Source organism: Gasterosteus aculeatus, chromosome 18 (genome assembly GCF_964276395.1).
Source record: "Gasterosteus aculeatus chromosome 18, fGasAcu3.hap1.1, whole genome shotgun sequence".
In the NCBI taxonomy this organism is placed as follows: Eukaryota; Metazoa; Chordata; class Actinopteri; order Perciformes; family Gasterosteidae; genus Gasterosteus; species Gasterosteus aculeatus.
Genome location: NC_135706.1, coordinates 13,583,583 through 13,603,293, shown reverse-complemented (window position 1 = coordinate 13,603,293; position 19,711 = coordinate 13,583,583). Strand labels below are relative to the sequence as shown.

Sequence of the window (19,711 nt, the reverse complement as noted above, 5' to 3'; positions counted from 1 at the left end):
GAAGGGTGCTCGTACAAATCACAAGGGAGTGGGGACTCGCTGTTTTTGCTGATGCTGAATCGTCTTTCATACAATACATTCATTACAAATGTTACTAAGTTAAACTTATGTTTAAACTACACCTGATGAAACTCACTTCACCTCCAGAGGCTCTGCAAGGGGCAGCTCAGTCTCTCGGGTTGCAGGACCAGCGCACAGACTCGCTGTGTGCTCTGCACGTTTGAATCAGAGACGTAGCATTTGAGGGGCGGGGGGGGGGGGGGGGGGGGGGGGGGTAGTAATTAAATTGTTCACTTTTGGTAAATGTATTGTTTAGTTCACTGTTGATTTTTAATTTTTTGTTTCATCAAGGGGGGCAGCTGGGGGGGGGGGGGGGGGCAGGGCTCTAGAGTGTGGGGGGCAGCTGCCCGCCCTTGCCCCCCTGTAGATCCGCCCCTGCTTCTGGGTCATCGAGTAGAACCTAAATAAAGAATATGGACTTTCACTGGTTCCCTTAAACAAAACACAACGGATGAGTCCATATCAAGCACATTCTTATTTTATTTGATATTTCTCATCAATAAAAGCGACTTTATTAAGGCTGACAGCTCGTTCAAACCCAACTATGTGAATCAAACACGTTAGACAAACAGCAGACATGTAGAAGAAGAAAAAGAGACAAAGTTTAACCTCACAGGAGCATAATTCATCATGAGAGCACGTGGATGACGTCACTCCACCGTGTCTTTCATAGCAGGAAGAAGTTTGATGCAACGCTCTGAGCTCCCTCTGCTGGATTCCCCTGGAAACTACTACTATAGTACTACTAATATATCCTATATGAATATGAAATGTGAAGAATGGGCCTGTTAGCGTGTGCGTGATTCAACCTGACACGCACACGTTATGCAATAAGTCACCTGACGCACACGGTCCTGCTGTAAATCTACTCTGAGAGCTGTGTGAGGACCTGAAGGGGCCCCGGCGACAGTTTGTGGGCGGTGTTGGCGGTTCGTCCCTCCCCCCTTTGGATGGAGCCTATTCTCAGAAGTCTTTGCCAACCAGTCGCAGAGCAGGAGGCTCTAGAAGAACACAGGTGTCCTCTTCTTGAAGAGTCATGGAGACGTTCGACGTGTTCCTCCAGACCTAGTGTTTTCTAGTGTTCTATTCTCTGACATCATTCACACCCTGATGATGTTTAATGATCAGGTTTAAGTGTCTCTAAAGACACGTGGACACATGCGGGGCCGGGGATCAGACCTCCGATCCGGTGATCTCCAACGTCGCCCTGAGAGCCTCCTAGAAATTATCATAACAATTAATGTAAAAAAACATGGTCAAATGCTCACTTTAAATGCAAAGCTACGTTTCATTATTATCATATTTACATTCTCAGTATTGTTTTCCTCCATTGATTGATCTGGTGGGAACATTCAGGTTAAAATTATGAATAAACATAAAACACATTAACTTACTACACCCTGTTCTGGATAGAAAGGCTTTTTTTATCCAACAATCGCAAAAGCAATAAATCATATTATCATAACAAAATGATCATAATGTAGTAAATCGTGGTCGCATGCTCACTTTAAATGCAAAACTATGTGTTAATATTATCATATTTACATTTTGAGTCTTGTTTTACTCCTTTTTCCAATAATAATCTGATTTATCTGGTGGGAACATTCAGGTTATTTAAATAAAATCATCAATGAATGTAAAATGCTCTAAACATTTTTGCTAAATGGGTCAATTCATCTCAGCAGTGAGTGAACGTGATGAAGAAAGCTTGACTTGGTTTACAATCATCAAGGAAGACTAACTCCTGCAGCGCTGCATGTACAGCTTTCATAAGGACATTGTTCGATGTTCACATTTCTACTGTTTTTTTTTGTGCTGTCTTTCCTTCCTGCATCGCAATGACATTGTTTGCCAACAAATTACCGTACAAACAGTAAAAGCGTAAATGTGAATCTTGTGAGTCTCTTGCAATCAATCTCCCACAAACACTAAGGTGTAACTTCCGTACAGTGCAGACATAAACAACCTTCTTTATTCTTCTCTTTCCATCATTTAAATAAGGCGATGTGATCTCAACAGTAGACGTGTCCGTGTGTATAAGCAGGCTTTTAGCGTCTGCATGTGTAAATACATCCAGTAAATGTAGCGTGTAAATGAGGACAATCAATAAGTATCAATAAGGTGTTCATCTGAGCCACAGACAGGAAGTCACAAAGGATTGAGACAAACAGGACATTTTAGGACACAACAGCAGATTTCTTTTCATCTGAATGGGGTCAAAGTGTCTTCATGTGGCTTTTTGAAGGGGCTGACGGGCTTCTGACTGACACTTTGTTGCTTATATTAACGTAGATGTTCAAGTGGATTCTACTACTTACATTCATACCACACTGCATGCTGGGATACGCTGGTTCTTAGAGGACAGACGTGTCCTCCACATCTCCCCCCCGGAGGGCTGCTTGCTTCCACCGCGTTGAAGCAGCCAATGGGACGGGAACGCCGAGTCGCAGCCGGAGTGATGCACGCAGTGGATGAGGAGCAGATGGATGCAGTCGCCCTGCTGGAGCTCCGGCGGCTCCTTGACCTCCGACATCACCTTCAGCTCTGCAGCAATCTGTTGTTTGTTTGCTCTTCATACGTGACAATAAAAAGAACTTTGACTCCGTGGGATCGAATCCCGCTGAGTTCCATCCACCTAATGTCACATGTTTAATGCTGAAGAAACACATTCACTTTCCCACAATGCTTTACTCTGAAGAAAGAAGAGCTGATGACACGAGGCGACGAGCAGAACACGGCTTATCAGATACAGCCGGGGTTCAATGCGTTGGGGGGGGGTTAAAGTGAGAGAGAAAAGAGGGAGTGTGTTCAGTGGGACATCAACATGTTAGTAACACAAATAAATGAACATTAACGTCTCTGTTGGTGTTATTGTGTCTTTATTATATTCACTCTGTGATACATGTTGGGAATATGAGTGATGTTACTGGTTTAATCACATCGGTGAAGCTTTCAAAAGGTTCTTATTCAGAACAAACCTGCTTATGTGAAATTATAATTGATTTCACTGAACATTTTATAAGATTTGAAGTTAAAATCGGTTCAAAAATAATCATCTTATTTTTATCAATGCAAACAATCCTTGAAATTCACTTTGTTTTTATTAGCATGAATCCTAATAAAGCACACACACAAATCTCCATGTATCTCATATTGAGGGGTGGGGGGGCAGACAAGAGACCTTTTTATAAAATGTCTTCTTGAACACTGTGATACAAAGATTAATATTAAACCCTAATTAGGACCCAACATCTAAAAGTTGATTGATTGATTCATCCACAGAGGCAACGAGCACAGCAACATTAAAACACACCTTGCTGAGCTCCTTCATACTTCATCTGCAACACCACAAGTCCCAGAGAGCTGTGCACCCCCCAGAGTCCAGACCAGCTCAGGTACCCCTCACCTGCACCACCTGCATCTACACCCACATGAACCACCATCAGCTGCACAGACTGAACTATGTGGTGAGCAGAGAGGAAGGTTCTCCATCAGGAGGAGACTCTCCCTCCTGCAGAGAACACAGAGCCACTGAGGAACCAGGACTGAACCCGAACCCAGGATAAAGAGGTTCAGTGAATGTGGTGTTGAAGGTGTGGAGGTGGATCAGTGTGTCGGAGGAGACTGTGAAGAAGGACAAAGAGCCAGCAGGACAGTCCACATACACTGCTACTCTACCAGAGGAGGAGGAGGAGGAGGAGGTGATGCGTGTAACTGTCTTATTGTGACAGACAAAGTAACCTTTATCAGAGCACCCTAGATACCAGGACTGATCATTCAATCCAAACCGACAGTCATCACTGTATCCTTTCCTATTGATTCCTTTGTAACTCACTGATACATTAACTTCTCCGCTCCACTCAACCTCCCAGTAACAGCGACCAGTCAGACCAGATCTACAGAGCAGCTGAGGGAAGGACTCAAATCTGTCTGGATGATCAGGAAATGACTGATCGTCCACCCCACATGTCACCTTCCTGTTGTTGTCAGACAGTTTGAGTTTTCTGTTTACTGTGTTTGTGTCGATTGTGAGTTCACAGGAATCTGATGAGAGAACAAAACACAATACAGCTGCAGTTATTAATCATGTGTTCATCTACTGACACTTTGATGATGACATCACAGAGGTGAATGAGTGATGTCACACTTACACTTCCTCAGACCTGGTCTCAACCATCGGACTCCAGCAGGCTCCACCCTGAAAGGAGGAGGGGGGGGGTCAGAGCAGCATGGAGACATGGACATTACATCACTCTCACACACACAGCTTTGTCCTTCATGTCCACATGGACCACCTCTTCTTCTTCTGATTTTACCGATGACCACATCTCATTATGTCCACTTATTGATGTTTGTCCATTTTTTAACTATTATTATTGCTGGGGTCGTCGTGGCGCAGGGGGTAGAGCGAGTGTGCTGAAAACTGAAATGTTGGTGGTTCGAGTCCCGGCTGCCCCATGTTACAAGTCGAAGTGTCCCTGAGCAAGACACCTAACCCCTAATTGCTCCCCGGGCAAAATGTAGAAAAGCCATGGGTTTAAAGTGTAATGTAAGTCACTTTGCGCTTTGGAAAAAAGCGTCAGCTAAATGACCTGTAATGTAATAAGTCTGTCTTGTCTACAAGGTTCTTGTGATGTCATGGAACCACAAACATGAATTCACAAAAAGGCATTTTAGTCCCGTATCTTGTCTCCTACATTAGTACCTTTGGTTTATTTCCTTATGAAAAATATCTTCATGAAATCTGAAATCTTGATACACATATATTGAGAAAGAGAGATCCTTTTTACACATTGTTTAGAGACACATTTAAATCACTGTAGACAGACTTAATCTGACCTTAGAGTCTCCAGGTGACAGTGTGGACTCTCCAGTCCACTAGACAGAAGCTTCACTCCTGAATCCTGCAGGTTGTTGTTACTGAGATCCAGCTCTCTCAGACTCGAGGACTGGGAGCTGAGAACTGAGGAAAGAGCTTCACAGCTTCTCTCTGTGAGGTTACAGCCACTCAGTCTGAAGAGACAACAATCAAGAAAAAAACAAACATTTGTGTTCAAATGAAATCGTGACAACATACTATCAGGAAGAACAAAGAAAAATTAGCTCAGTGAAAGTATTTACAATTTATTTTGTTGTACTTTAAACAAGAGGAACAAATTAGTTAATTATGCTCTAATGTTTACAGGAAGTACTGTAGTATCAATATCAAGATGAGGCTGGGATATTTAATGCTGTTCTTTAGAGCTAAATACAACATTTGGGTTCTCTATCCTCTGACTCGTTTTAAAGAAAGATGTAGAGCACAAGGGGAGTGTAAATGAGAAATGAATCTTCATCTTCTGATTTCATATTTTTTACGTTCTAAATAATAAATTAATAAGCAACTATAAAACTCTCAGCAGATTGTCACTGTAGAGAAACATTAAAGTATTTTTTTATAAAGTCTCTTTCCGACTTCTGCTTTTCTCCTTTTCATTCATTTATTATATCAAACATTACATCACAAAGCCTAAATGAGAGGAACAACAGGATGAACCTGTGGTGTTTTATTGTGAAAGAACATTGTGTTTCAGACACTGTCTATCTTTTTAACTATTGTGTAATAAGTTTGTCTTGTCTACAAGGTTCTTGTGACGTCATGGAAAGACAAACATCAATTCACAAAAAGGGCTTTTAATCCAGAGTTTTGTCTCCTCCATTTGTTCCTCTGGTTCCATAGTTCTGGTTGATTTTCTGATGAAAAATATGTTTATGAAATCTGAAATTTTGATGAACAAATTCATAGATTGAGAAAGAGCGATACTGCTTTAAACTGCATGGAGCTGATAGTTTAGAGACACATTTAAATCACTAAAGACAAACTTAATCTGACCTGAGAGTCTCCAGGTCACAGTGTGGAGTCTTCAGTCCAGCACACAGCAGCTCCACTCCTGAATCCTGCAGGTCGCTGTTACTCAGATCCAGCTCTTTCAGACTAGAGGACTGGGAGCGGAGCATTGAGGACAGAGCTTCACAGCTTCTCTCTGAGAGGTTACAGTCCCTCAGTCTGAAGAGACATCAACAAGAAGAAAATATGAACAATAAGTAGAAAAGATGACGGGATAATTTCAGTCATGATGTATGAATCTGTCTTTACTTACAGAGCTTTGTTGGAGGCCTTGACCACTGGCAGCAGCCTCAGAAGAGCCTCCTCTGAAGCAGAGTATTTCTTCAGGTCAAACACCTCCAGATCTCTTTCTGAGGACAGTAAGATGAAGACCAGAGCTGACCACTGAGCAGGAGACAGTTTATCTGTGGAGAGATGTCCTGAACTAAGGGACTGTTGGATCTCCTTCACTAGAGAATCATCATTCAGTTCATTCAGACAGTGGAACAGATTGATGCTTTTCTCTGTAGACACATTCTCACTGATCTTCTTCTTGATGTACTGGACTGTTCTCTGGTTGGTCTGTGAGCGACTTCCTGTCTGTGTCAGCAGACCTCGCACGGCAGCCTGATTGGTCTCCAGTGAAAGACCTAGAAGGAATCGGAGGAACAAGTCCAGGTGTCCATTAGGACTCTGTAAGGCCTTGTCCACAGCACTCAGGTAGAAACGTTTGGGTTTGATTCTACAGACTTTAAACCACAGGGAGGTTGACAGCAGATTGACACCAGAGCTGATGAAGGTCAGATGGACATGAAGAGCAGCCAGAAACTCCTGAACACTCAGATGGACGAAGCAGAACACCTCTTGATACACTCCTTTCTCTTCTCTAAAGATTTCAGTGAACACTCCTGAGTACACTGAGGCTGCTTTGATATCGATGCCACACTCTGTCAGGTCTGATTCATAGAAGATCAGGTTGCCTTTCTGCATCTGATCAAAGGCCAGTTTTCCCAGAGACTTGATCATCTTCCGGCTCTCTGGATTCCAGCGACGATCTGTCTCAGCTCCTCCATCGTACTTGTCCTTCTTTAACACTGACTGTACCACCAGGAATTGGATGTACATCTGAGTCAGCGTCTTGGGCAGCTCTCCTCCCTCTCTGGTCTTCAACTCCTCCTCCAGAACTGTAGCAGTGATCCAGCAGAAGACTGGGATGTGGCACATGATGTGGAGGCTTCGTGAGGTCTTGATGTGAGAGATGATCCTGCTGGCCTGCTCCTCATCTCTGAACCTCTTCTTGAAGTACTCCTCCTTCTGGAGGTCAGTGAACCCTCTGACCTCTGTCACCCTGCTGACACACTCAGCAGGGATCTGATTGGCTGCTGCAGGGCGTGTGGTTATCCAGAGGCGAGCAGTGGGAAGCAGCTTCCCCTTGATGAGGTTTGTGAGGAGTACATCCAATGAGGCGGACTTTTTGACATCAGTCAGGATCTCATTGTTGTGGAAGTTCAGAGGAAGTCGACACTCATCCAGACCGTCAAAGATGAACACAACCTGGAACTCTTCAAACCGGCAGATTTCTGCTGCTTTGGTTTCACTGAAGAAGTCATGAACAAGTCCCACCAAGCTGTACTTCTTCTCTCTCTGCACATTCAGCTCTCTGAAGGTGAATGGAAATGTGAACTGTATGTCCTGGTGGTCTTTGTCTTCAGCCCAGTCCAGAATAAACTTCTGTGTTAAGACTGTTTTCCCAATGCCAGCCGCTCCCTTAGTCATCAGTGTTCTCATTGGTTTCTTGCTTCCAGCTGAGGCTTTGAAGAGGTCTTCTAGTCTGATGGTTGTTTCTGGTCTGTCTGATTTCCTGGATGCTGTTTCAATCTGCCTGACCTCATGTTCTTGATTGACCTCTGCAGTCCCTCCCTCTGTGATGTAGAGCTCTGAGTAGATCTCATTCAGAAGGGTTGTGTTTCCTGCTTTAGCGATCCCCTCAAACACACACTGGAACTTCTCCTTCAGGTTGGATTTGAGTTCACGTTGACAGTTGGCGATAATCTCTGAATGAACAAAAAAAAAGAGATCTCACAAAAAGTAAACTTTAATGGTTTAATAATGTCTTTAATGGTGTAATATTTCCCCTGGGTTAAGTTATTGATTGTATTTTGCTGCATGTCCATCTGAAGCTACCAGAAGACTGACTGTGAGAACTTGACAATCAAGAACTATGACCATGGAAACAACTGTGTGCAGTAATTGACGGTTGTAGAAACAGTCTCTTCACCTTGACCTCTATCTCCTCCCACAGGATTCAGTTTGCCTGAAACAAGATGTTTTCTGTGATTACTTTGTGCATTTGTATAGTGATAATAGCTGGTATATAGTCTGTGCTCAAATTCAACCCTACACTGGTAATGTGGAATAGTTCCTCTTATTGAGTGAAAACCAGTTATGAGACTCAATTTATAGTTTGGTTTTTAATCTGATGTCTTTGTTCCTCTTTTTAACAACTTACCCGTAGATTTTGTTCTAGATAATTTTTCGGCCAGATTGTTCTTCTGCATGTCTTTCAAAACCGTGATGGCCACCTGAACCAAGTCTGTGTCGTAGCACCGAACCATCAGGTCCACTGTGTTCATCCTGTCTGCTTTTTCCAGGTCACAGATTGGGATTGCTCGGAGGTCTTCTGAGCTTGGATAGTTCTCCAGGTACCACTTGAACTGTTTGAAGTCCTCCTTCTTGAGCTCCTCTAAAATGTTGAGGATCTCCTTCTTGACTTTCTCCATCTGTCAGCCAAAAGACAGCCAAATAAATATCAACTGTGGACAACTGTGGACAACTGGAGAACAATTACTGCTTTGCATCTAAACAACAAACAGCAGTGTGTTTTAAAGATGGAGTTATATCGATTCATTGGTTTTGGTACCCAATCAAATAGAATTCTTCTCCCTCTTTCTAAGCACCTCTGATGAAGTCAGCGTTCTCTTTGTGGACACAAGTTGGATGATTTTAGGGAAGTTTGAAGGCGGTTCACAGCTTCACCTGCAACAACAGTAATGCTGTGTCATTTGCATTTATCAAGCAAAATCAATTTATAATCAAATAATCTTGAAGCAGGAAGCATATGGAGTCAAATCCAAAAGTGTTGATCTTTTGAAAAATGAAATTGAACCTGACAAAAAATTTAGATTAGTCTTGTTTTAGTGCGCACAATGGCGTTTTGTCTTGTGTAGTTATACAACGGGAGTGTCGGGAGACACATGAGTGGCGTAGAGAGCAAATAATCTTTGTCTGTTCCATGTGCAGGTGGCAATAAACGAGAAATATCCCTCCTTAAAGTTATTTCAATCGCATGCCGGAAAAGCATCCATTGGACATATTATCCACGGTTCTATTTAGCTTTACTAAAGCAATAAGGTACGAAAGGCTGTATTTTATTGTCCAATAATGTAACAGTTCGGGGGTGTTGTTGCGGAGGGCCGGAAACCCTCGAACTGCACTGCCTCAAGTACCTTATTGCTTATATAATACGGTTACCAGCGAAATTATAAATAGGAAATAAATAGCTGCCTTTCAGCACAAAATAGTTGTAGCCACTGTCACGGTGTGGTTCACGTCCTGTCTTATTTTGTAGTTTTCTGCCACTCGTGTCCCCGGGTAACTTCACTTCCTGCCTCGTCCTGTCATCCCCCCCCCCCCCCCCCCCTCAGATCAACCTGAGCTCCTCTTCATCACAGTGTCATCATTCAGACTAACAGCAGCTTCTCTCTGCCTGCTCACACAGGCACCATCTTGCTTCCCAGCTTTAAACAATCACACGTTCACAACCATCAATGATGTAATTCCACCAATCACAGCTCCACTTACTGACATTGGAGACATCAACTTTCTCAGTGTGCAGCTCTCTTCTGTCCTCAGCAGGTCCGTGTAGAAAAGGAGCTCCGTGCTTCACTTCAGCCTCCATCAGACGGAGTGAAGTGATGCAGCTTGTTATCCTTTATATCGTCATATCACCATCAAAGTCCAAAGTCCGACTGGTTTAGTTTCAATCTGAGTTGTGTACACAGGGTCAAAGGTCCTCTTTAACAGAATCCTCCTCACTGCACAAACAAGAGTCTTCCAGGATCAATCTGTGGAACAATCCTTTCACCTTGTATCATTTAGAGGACCTGTGCACGGCCCTCTTTGTCACCTGGTCTTCTTCTACATGTAGACTAGTAGGGAACATGTGATGAAGCAGAAACCTTTGTAACAAATATTGTGAAGAGTTTATATTGAATAAAAGCATTCACTAAAACCACAGTGGGGTGGGGGTTAGCACTGTCACCTCACAGCAAGAAGGTCCTGGGTTCGACTCCATTCAGTGGCCTTTCTATGTGGAGTCTGCATGTTCTCCCTGTGTCTGCGTGGGTTCTCTCCGGGTACTCTGGCTTCCTCCCACAGTCCAAAGACATGCACTGGGCATCAGGTTAATTGGGGACTCTAAATTGCCCGTAGGTGTGTGAATGTGAAAGTGAATGGTTGTATGTCTCTGTATTAGCCCTGCGAAACAATTTACCCACGTATCAGTCTGAAACTGCGTGTTAAATCATTTACCTTTATGACAAACTGCAGCTTCCTCACAAAGGACACGTACTTACATGCAGTATTCAATGGCAGTATGCATGGCACCTTGAACCCTCGGGCTCATATATCTGCTGTGCAAAGGATTGTGGGTAGGAATAGCCGGTAAAGAAGCTGGCATGCGCCCTGTAAAATTTGATTGAATGAAGAACACAAACTGTACTTCCTCCAGCAACCAAATACGCACTATGAGACTGTGGCAACAGTCCCTGATAAAACTATTGCTTTTATTTCCAAGCTGTCATGAAGCAAAGACCGTGAGCTGTGGATCTCCTGCGATCACCTGATCTTTGTGATGTTTGTCTGTTAATCCTTCAGATCTGAGCTCACGTTCACAAACAGAAACTCTCACCGTATCAGACCTGAGGGTTCACACACAGAGCCGTTTACTTTCTCAGGCTGAGGGGGGGGGTCGGTTCTTCTCGCTGAGTAGAACTCTCAGGTAGAGGTGGAGGTACCTGAAGGCAGCATGAAGCTTCTCCCTGTTTAATGTGTCGACGTAGAGAAAACAGGCCGTGCTTTTTATTTTGTTTCATTCCCTGACTTTCATTCCACCTGCTGTTTCCTTCTCTAGAGGGCTGCTTCTCACCGGGACACAAACAGGAGCCTCTCTCCAGCTAACCAATGCTCTTCAACCAGAGTTGCTATGACAACAGACTGGATGCTGTAGTTGGGACCAGATGGTTTAGAGGACCTGTGCACGGCCCTCTTTGTCACCTGGTCTTCTTCAACATGTAGACTAGTAGGGAACACGTGACGAAGCAGAAACCTTTGTAACAAATGTTGTGAAGAGTGCGTGGGTTCTCTCCGGGTACTCTGGCTTCCTCCCACAGTCCAAAGACATGCACTGGGCATCAGGTTAATTGGGGACTCTAAATTGCCCGTAGGTGTGTGAATGTGAGAGTGAATGGTTGTATGTCTCTGTATTAGCCCTGCGATAAGCTGGCGACCAATCCAGGATGTACCCCGTCTATTGCCCGAAGTCGGCTGGGATAGACTCCAGCCCCCTGCGACCCTGCGTGCAGGATAAGTGGTTTGCAAATGGATGGACTAAAACAACAGTCTCACCTGTGAGTGTTTTTATTCTTCACTGCACTTTGATGATCTGGTTTAACCTGTTGGGGTGGAACAATTTACCCACGTATCAGTCTGAAACTGCGTGTTAAATCATTTACCTTTATGACAAACTGCAGCTTCCTCACAAAGGACACGTAGTTACATGCAGTATTCAATGGCAGTATGCATGGCACCTTGAACCCTTGGGCTCATATATCTATGGGGTCAGATCAGTCTCAATAATTGCAAATCCGCACAGAGCGACTCATAAATGCAAACCGGAAGATTCACAAAGAAGGATTTACAAATACATTTCAATGCACAGATCAATAAATTACTATTTATATTTGCGGATCGCACTGCATTTATTTGCGGATCGCTTCACATTTGTGTGTGGGTTTTTTGAGTCTCTGCTGACGTCGCAGATCCACAAATGCGTTATTTTCAACGTGGACCTGTCTGTAGCCAGATCTGTCTGTTGTATCAGATGTCGCCCTCATTTCAACCAATCACAGCTCCCCCCTCCCCTCCCCACGAGCCTTCCAGCGTTAAGCCTAGTTTATGCTTCTGCGTTTTCAGAGACGCAAGGACACGCAGACGCAAGTTCCCCTTACGTGCAGCTTGCAATGCTGCGATTGGTCTGCTGACTACATCCTTTACGGAGTCTCACATTTCTATTTTCATAGCACAATACCGCCATTATTAAAATGAAGAATGTTTACGAGAGAACGGATCAGATTGAAGAGCTTTTGTCGAAAGAAATGCGTAAATATGACCGCTTATACAAGCCGTCATTGGCGGACTATGAGGACGCGCGGATGGCCTCTGATTCATGGAGGGAGATCTCCGCAAACGTTGCTTTGCCGGTCGAGGGGAACAAAGTTGTGGAGGAAAGTACGGGACAAATGTGTCCTTGATGAAAAGCAGCAGTGGCGATGCACGGGGCAAAAAAGTCTCAAAAGTGATTAATAAATAGACAAACCAACAACTTCCACATACAAAGACGTGACTCTCTAGGCCGTCTTCAACAAAACACGTCACACCACCTATTTTTCTGGCGGTGAATTGCTCTGCAACACACGCAAGACTTTTAGAACCATGAATGAACCGTGCGTAAAGACGCAGAAGCATGCAGTGGCGTCTGGTAGTGACGACGCTCCGCCTCTACTGTAGGTGAAACTAGTTTAATGTCCCCCCCCACCCCCGTGTTGTAAGACATGACATGTTCTTCAACCATGTTATTCAGTTTAATCTTATACTGTAGCTTCATAAGCTTAGTTAGATAGCTAGTGTTGTCTACAGTTTCTGCATGCATGAACACCTCCGCAGTCGGCGGCGGCGGCTCAGGGGCACGGAACACCTCCGCAGTCGTCTGGTTTCCCTCCCTCCCGCCCCTTGTCTGTTCCTGGTCTGTTTAGGGCCATCTGGAATTTGGCCCTTGAGGGGGGAGTTCTGTCACGGTTTGGGTCAATGTCTGGTTTTATTTAGTAGTTTCTTGCCTCTGTTCTCTCTGGGTCACGGCACTTCCTGCCTTGTCCTGTCCTCCTCTGTGATTGTCTGTCATGTCATGATTGTTTCCACCTGTGTCCAATCACCTGCACCTCCCTAGTGTATTTAAGCAGTGTGTGTCTGTTGTCGCGTCATTGTCTATCGTCTGGATCGCCTGCCTTTTTGCCCCCTGTTCCTGTGTGTGTTTTTGCCCGTTTTGACTATTAAAGTCTTTTTGTTTAAGAACTCTGTGTTTGAGTCGTGCCTTTTTCCCCACGCAACATCCCTGACAGGATATCAACGTGCCAGAAAACGTCAATTTGTTGATAAATGTCTTATGTTGTAACGTAAGGTTGAAAGAGAGACAATATTAACATTAAGGCGTTCATAATAATTTATGAACTGGTCGGCGAAATTTGGTCTACACGAAGACGTGATTTCAACGTATTTAATATTTTACTTAAAACGTCATGAATATCGTCATGACGATATTGTCATGTCGTCGTCGTGGCGCAGGGGTTAGAGAAGGTGTGCTGGGAAGCACAAGGTTGTTGGTTCGATTCCAGGCTGCCCCATGTTCCATGTCGAAGTGTCCCTGAGCAAGACACCTAACTTCTAATTGCTCCCCAGGTGAAAATGTAAAAAAAGCCAAGGGTTTAAAGTGTAATGTAAGTCGCTTTGGATAAAAGCGTCAGCTAAATGACATGTAATGTAATATGAAACTACAGACTGTGTGCTGTTAATAAGATACTTTTAGGACATAACAATGCAGGCAGATTCAAACATTACTTGTAAACACATAACTCCGCTGACATCTGTAACGCGCATGCGCAAGTTCTTAGACGCTTGCAGAGCTCCGACCGGGCGCAGCAGGAGGCGAAGTTACGGCAGCAGAGCGACATGAACGGGCTGATAGAACCACGACTACCAGCTCCACTACTCTGTAAGTACGCGAGTGTTTGAATGAAGCACACCTGCAACTATAACCAGTTGTTTTACCTGTGCTGCCCACCCGATACGGGAAACACGGTTCTTTTTGGTAAGCTAGTTAGCGTTAGCTAACTAGATGGTAGTTTGCTAGTTAGCATGCTAGCTTGGAGCATGCTAGTGTTCAGTATGATGACCTGGACCAAAAGTGAACATACCAGAATATTTTGTGTGTTTGGTGTTGCTAATGCGTTGTTACTGTACCCATGAATATATTATTGCCTTTCCCTTTTCATATTGAAAATACGTTTTTAAAGCAATGGGGGCTATATACAGATTGCAACGGTGAAGGGCTGAATTCAACAAGTTGTGGTCTGTAAACAAGAGGGCCAAAACGTTGTACGTTACTGCTGATACTGTATAATATACCTGGAAATGTTACTCCAGAAACGCCATAAGTTGCAGATTAATTATTATCTTGTTTATAATGTAATAAGTAAACAATCTATAAATGAGGGTTATAACACACACGCTGTTATCATTATTATTAGTTTATTACTGTCATCATAAACCCAAACTACCAACTTTCCCTTTGTGCTTTCCCTCCTCACAGGTTTCTGTGGGTGGTGGTTGTATCTGATGGAGGTTACATCTGATGATGGTTGTCCCTGCAGTGGTGCTGCCTTGCTCCTGGCTTAATAATTCACAATATTTTAATCATTTATGTCGTAGGAATTGTATGTACCATACATCTTTAAGTTGTTCATACTCCACACACCTACTTCTCTGCTGTTTTCCCCTCAGGTTACTCCCAGTTGAAGTTTTTCTACTTTTTTTATATTTTGGGGTTTAGGGGACAGGGTGTTTACAGATTGCAAAGCGTGAACAAAATAAAATGATTTGAATTGAATAAACACGTTGACCAGAGACATCTGTAATTGAGGAGTGTTCTGTGCACTCTGACTCCCTTTACACAAAGAATCCTCAAGTGAGGATGAGGGAGATGCAGCTGATTTCAGGTATACTATCCCAACTCAAGTGACTCAGTCAGATCTTGTTACAGAATCTGTAAATGAACTACAAACACAGAATTCTAAACTTGTCCATGTTGTTTCTGCACTTTTAATTCCATAGTTCTTCCGTGAAATATATTTTATTTTTGTATTGTTTTTACTTAGGAAAAGTGTTTTTATAAGTTTAGTATTGTGTTATATTTATAATAAATACCAATTAATAAAATAATGTGTTTGTCCTTGTTAAGGGGTGTTAACATGACAACTGTGACTAGTATGTAAGTATCAAGTAAGTTCTAGTAAATATGTATGTAAGTACTAGTAAGTATGTAACTTGTAAGTTTCCAGCGAGCAATTTATCCATTGAAAAGATGTTTGAAAGACGTCTATAACCCGACGTTGAAAATACGTCGCAAATTGGTTAAAAGGTGAACGTTTTTTCAACGTCTATTTGTAGACACGTTTAGAACCGTTTTCAACGTGATTTTTAATATAAGTGGTAAACTTTCAAATGTGGACGTAGTTTCTTTTTAAACCTCTAAAATAATGATATAGCGCAAAGTAGAGGACAAAATATTACCGTATTTTAAAAATTGCGTTAAAATCTGGTCCAAACATCACTTTAAACCATTTTGCAACACCTTTTTAACCAAAAAATGCTCGCTGGGTTCTTTCAGAGCAACGGATTTTGCGGGGCTTGCTAAAAAAAAGACAAGCGAGGCAGACGCGCTGTGCACGGAGGGGAAGGGGTGGGTGAGAGACGGAGGGAGAGCGGGGAAATGAAATGCAGCTGAACGAATACGCTGCGTGATTTAAATAGCGTTAAAACCAAACGCAATGTGTGGCGGCCGGTGTTGAATCTGTGGCGCACAATCTAGTCTTTTTTTACTTATTATGGTTTCATAGTAAAAATCATGTTTCAATTATGTTTTAACAAGCAAACTTTTACCGGCGTGGCTGTGTTGTGTGAAATTTGTAAAAATGATTGTATAGTGACTAAGATAATGTTAGCTTATGATGCTAGGTTGTCTGTCTGCATTAACGTTACCTTGCAAAGCAGTTACGTTAGCAAACGCTTGTATTAAAATGCCACAAAAACATCCACAATGCAACATATTTGACGTAGTAATAATTTACGTTAATCATGCACGCCATGAAACATTAAAATTCTTTCACCTACAGTACAAGCGGAGCATCGTCACTACCAGACGCCATTGCTTGCTGACTTCGGACCCGTTACATCGCCTTCGCAAGTTGCGGTTCTGTAATGCTGGAAGGCTCGTGGGGAGGGGAGGAGGGAGCTGTGATTGGTTGAAATGAGGGCGACATCTGATTGGCTACAGACAGGTCCATGTTGGAAAAAACGCATTTGTGGATCTGCGACGTCAGCAGAGTCTCAAAAAACCTACACACAAATGTGAAGCAATTCGCAAGTAAATGCAGTGTGATCCGCAGATATGATTCGTAATCCGCAAATAAATGCAGTGCAATCCGCAAATATAGTTTGCAATTTATTGATATGTGTATTGGAATGTATTTGTAAATCTTTCTGTGTGCATTTGTAAATCGAATACATTTGTGAATTGTTCCGTGCGCATTTGTGAATCTTCCGGTTTGCATTTGTGAGTCGCTCTGTGCGCATTTGCAATTATTGAGACTGATACGACCCCATAGATATCTGCTGTGCAAATGATTGTGAGTAAGAACAGCCAGTCAAGAAGCCTGTTTGCATACTGTAAAATTTGACTGAATGTAGAACACAAATTGTATTTCACCACCAACCCACGAATATTTCTATTCAAAGTATTTAAAGTATATGGGAACATGAACTTTAGGGTGAAATTGTGACTGTAATGGACCATGGTTTTCTTCTTTGTGACAGACAGGAAATATCCACAGTCACAAAGAGAATGACTTGCAGAGACAATATTAACATTAAGACGTTCATAATAATTAATGAACTGGTCGGCGAAATTTGGTCTACGCGAAGACGTGATTTCAACGTATTTAATATTTTACTTAAAACGTCATGAATATGAAACTACAGACTGTGTCCTGTTAATAAGATACTTTTAGGACATAACAATGCAGGCAGATTCAAACATTACTTGTAAACACATAACTCCGCTGACATCTGTAACGCGCATGCGCAAGTTCTTAGACGCTTGCAGAGCTCCGACCGGGCGCAGCAGGAGGCAAAGTTACGGCAGCAGAGCGACATGAACGGGCTGATAGAACCACGACTACCGGCTCCACTACTCTGTAAGTACGCGAGTGTTTGAATGAAGCACACCTGGAACCATAACCAGTTGTTTTACCTGTGCTGCCCACCCGATACGGGAAACACTGTTCTTTTTGGTAAGCTAGTTAGCGTTAGCTAACTAGATGGTAGTTTGCTAGTTAGCATGCTAGCTTGGAGCATGCTAGTGTTCAGTATGATGACCTGGACCAAAAGTGAACATACCAGAATATTTTGTGTGTTTGGTGTTGCTAATGCGTTGTTACTGTACCCATGAATATATTATTGCCTTTCCCTTTTCATATTGAAAATATGTTTTTAAAGCAATGGGGGCTATATACAGATTGCAAGGGTGAAGGGCTGAATTCAACAAGTTGTGGTCTGTAAACAAGAGGGCCAAAACGTTGTACGTTACTGCTGATACTGTATAATATACCTGGAAATTTTACTCCAGAAACGCCATAAGTTGCAGATTAATTATTATCTTGTTTATAATGTAATAAGTAAACTATCTATAAATGAGGGTTATAACACACACGCTGTTATCATTATTATTAGTTAGCAATTATTGAGACTGATCCAAACCCCATAGATATCTGCTGTGCAAATGATTGTGAGTAAGAACAGCCAGTAAAGAAGCCTGTTTGCATACTGTAAAATTTGACTGAATGTAGAACACAAATTGTATTTCACCACCAATCCACGAATATTTCTATTCAGAGTATTTAAAGTATATGGGAACATGAACTTTAGGGTGAAATTGTGACTGTAATGGACCATGGTTTTCTTCTTTGTGACAGACAGGAAATATCCAGTCACAAAGAGAATGACTTGCAGACAATATTAACAATATTATGCAGAGTGCTCCCACCTGGTGGCCAAGCACGCAATTACATGTAAATAAGAGGCCATTGCCCTCACAAACACATACTTAACATAATGAAATCTATTTAAAAATGCACATAATATGAAGTAAGCAGAACGTCACACACAGGAGCAGCAGCAGCTGGTTTAATTTAATTATGTAATAAAAGTTGAATTAAGTCTAAATTAGACCAGTCGGACCTTCTCGACTGGTCCGCAAAATATTGTCTGACATGAAACCGGTCCGTGACGTAAAAAAGGTTGGGGACCACTGCTTTACAGAGAGTAAATGGGATAATGGAGAAGGAGGATTACCTTCAAATTCTTCAAGATAACCTTAAATCATCCGCCATTACCAAAAGTGGTAATAGAATGGCTAAATCAGGCTAGAATTAGGGTTTTAGAATGGCCTTTCCAAAGTCCTGACTTAAATCCCATTGAGAACATGTGGACAATGCTGAAGAAACAAGTCCATGTCAGAACTCAAATCAATCAAATTTAACTGTACTGCTCCAATTCTGTTAAGAGGAGTGGCTACCAAAAGTGGCCAATTGAAGTGAAAATGGCCAAGGGACATGTAACCAAATATTAGCACTGCTGTATGTATATTTTTGACCCAGCAGATTTGATCACTTTTTCTGTTAACCCATAATAAAGTCATAATAGAACCAAACTTCTTGAATGTTTTTTGTATCTGTTCCAATCACTCTATCAGGGAAAAATCAGAGTTGTAGAAATAACTGGAAACTCGAGAGAGCCAGGACATTATGTTCTTTACAAGTTCAATTCAATTGCCTCAGAGGGCTTTACAGTCTGTACACATACAACATCCTCTGCCCCGAAACCCTCCATCGGCACAGGAAAAACTCCCCAAAAAATGAAAAAACCCATCCAAGAGGGAAAAAAAAAGGGAAGAAACCATAGGGAGAAAGTCAGAGGAGGGATCCCACTCCCGGGATGGACAGACTACAATGGATGCCATGTGTACAGAAGGAACAATGTATAATACATGCAATTCCTATGACAGAAATGATTCAAGTAGTTGTGAGTAGTAAGCCAGGCGCACAGCAGGACCGCTGCTGGGGCAACCACCATCATATAGAACCACCATCAGATAGAACCACCATCCACAGAAGCCTGTGGGGAGGGAGAGCACAACTTTAGGAGAGAGTAATGTTGGTTTATGAGTACAGTAATATGATTAATATCTAAAATAATAATAATGATGATGATGATGATGATGATGGCGGCAGCAGCAGGCGTCAGCAGGGCCACGACAGATGTCAGGACCAGAGTCTAGAAGGAACTACGATCTACGGAGACCTGATAGGGGAGAAAGCACAAAAAACTCCTAGAAAGAAGCTGAATTAGTCACATGCATTAATAAAACGTGAATTATTGTAGAACGAGAGCGTGAGAGAGGAGCTTGGTGTATCCTAAGAAGTCCCCCGGCATTCTAAGCCTATAGCAGCTTAACTAAGGGCTGGTCCGGGCTAACCTGAGCCAGCCCTAACTATAAGCAAAACTAAAGAGGAAAGTTTTAAGTTTTACTTTAAAAGAGCTGACTGAATCTGCCCCCCG

At 42.6% G+C, this 19,711-nt stretch overlaps 1 protein-coding gene across 1 annotated transcript; it reads right to left on the bottom strand.

Moving 5' to 3' along the window:
• Positions 1-3,379: 3,379 nt before the first annotated feature.
• Positions 3,380-9,882, bottom strand: LOC120808247 (NLR family CARD domain-containing protein 3-like). Its single transcript, XM_078093429.1, has 9 exons — positions 9,788-9,882; positions 8,884-8,962; positions 8,436-8,706; positions 8,205-8,240; positions 6,201-7,980; positions 5,933-6,106; positions 4,900-5,073; positions 4,212-4,258; positions 3,380-4,104 (listed from the first exon to the last, which is right to left on the bottom strand). Exons 3-9 carry the CDS (start codon positions 8,704-8,706, stop codon positions 3,521-3,523), a joined length of 3,066 nt encoding a protein of 1,021 aa, XP_077949555.1. The 5' UTR covers positions 8,884-8,962; positions 9,788-9,882; the 3' UTR covers positions 3,380-3,520.
• Between the last annotated feature and the right edge of the window lie 9,829 nt (positions 9,883-19,711).

Coding starts and splice junctions, on each gene's coding strand:
- LOC120808247 (XM_078093429.1), bottom strand. CDS start 8,706: ATGGAGAAAGTCAAGAAGGAGATCCTCAACATTTTAGAGGAGCTCAAG. Junction 8,241..8,435: donor ATCTAGAACAAAATCTACGG/GTAAGTTGTTAA, acceptor ATCTTGTTTCAG/GCAAACTGAATCCTGTGGGA. Junction 7,981..8,204: donor GGGAGGAGATAGAGGTCAAG/GTGAAGAGACTG, acceptor TTGTTCATTCAG/AGATTATCGCCAACTGTCAA.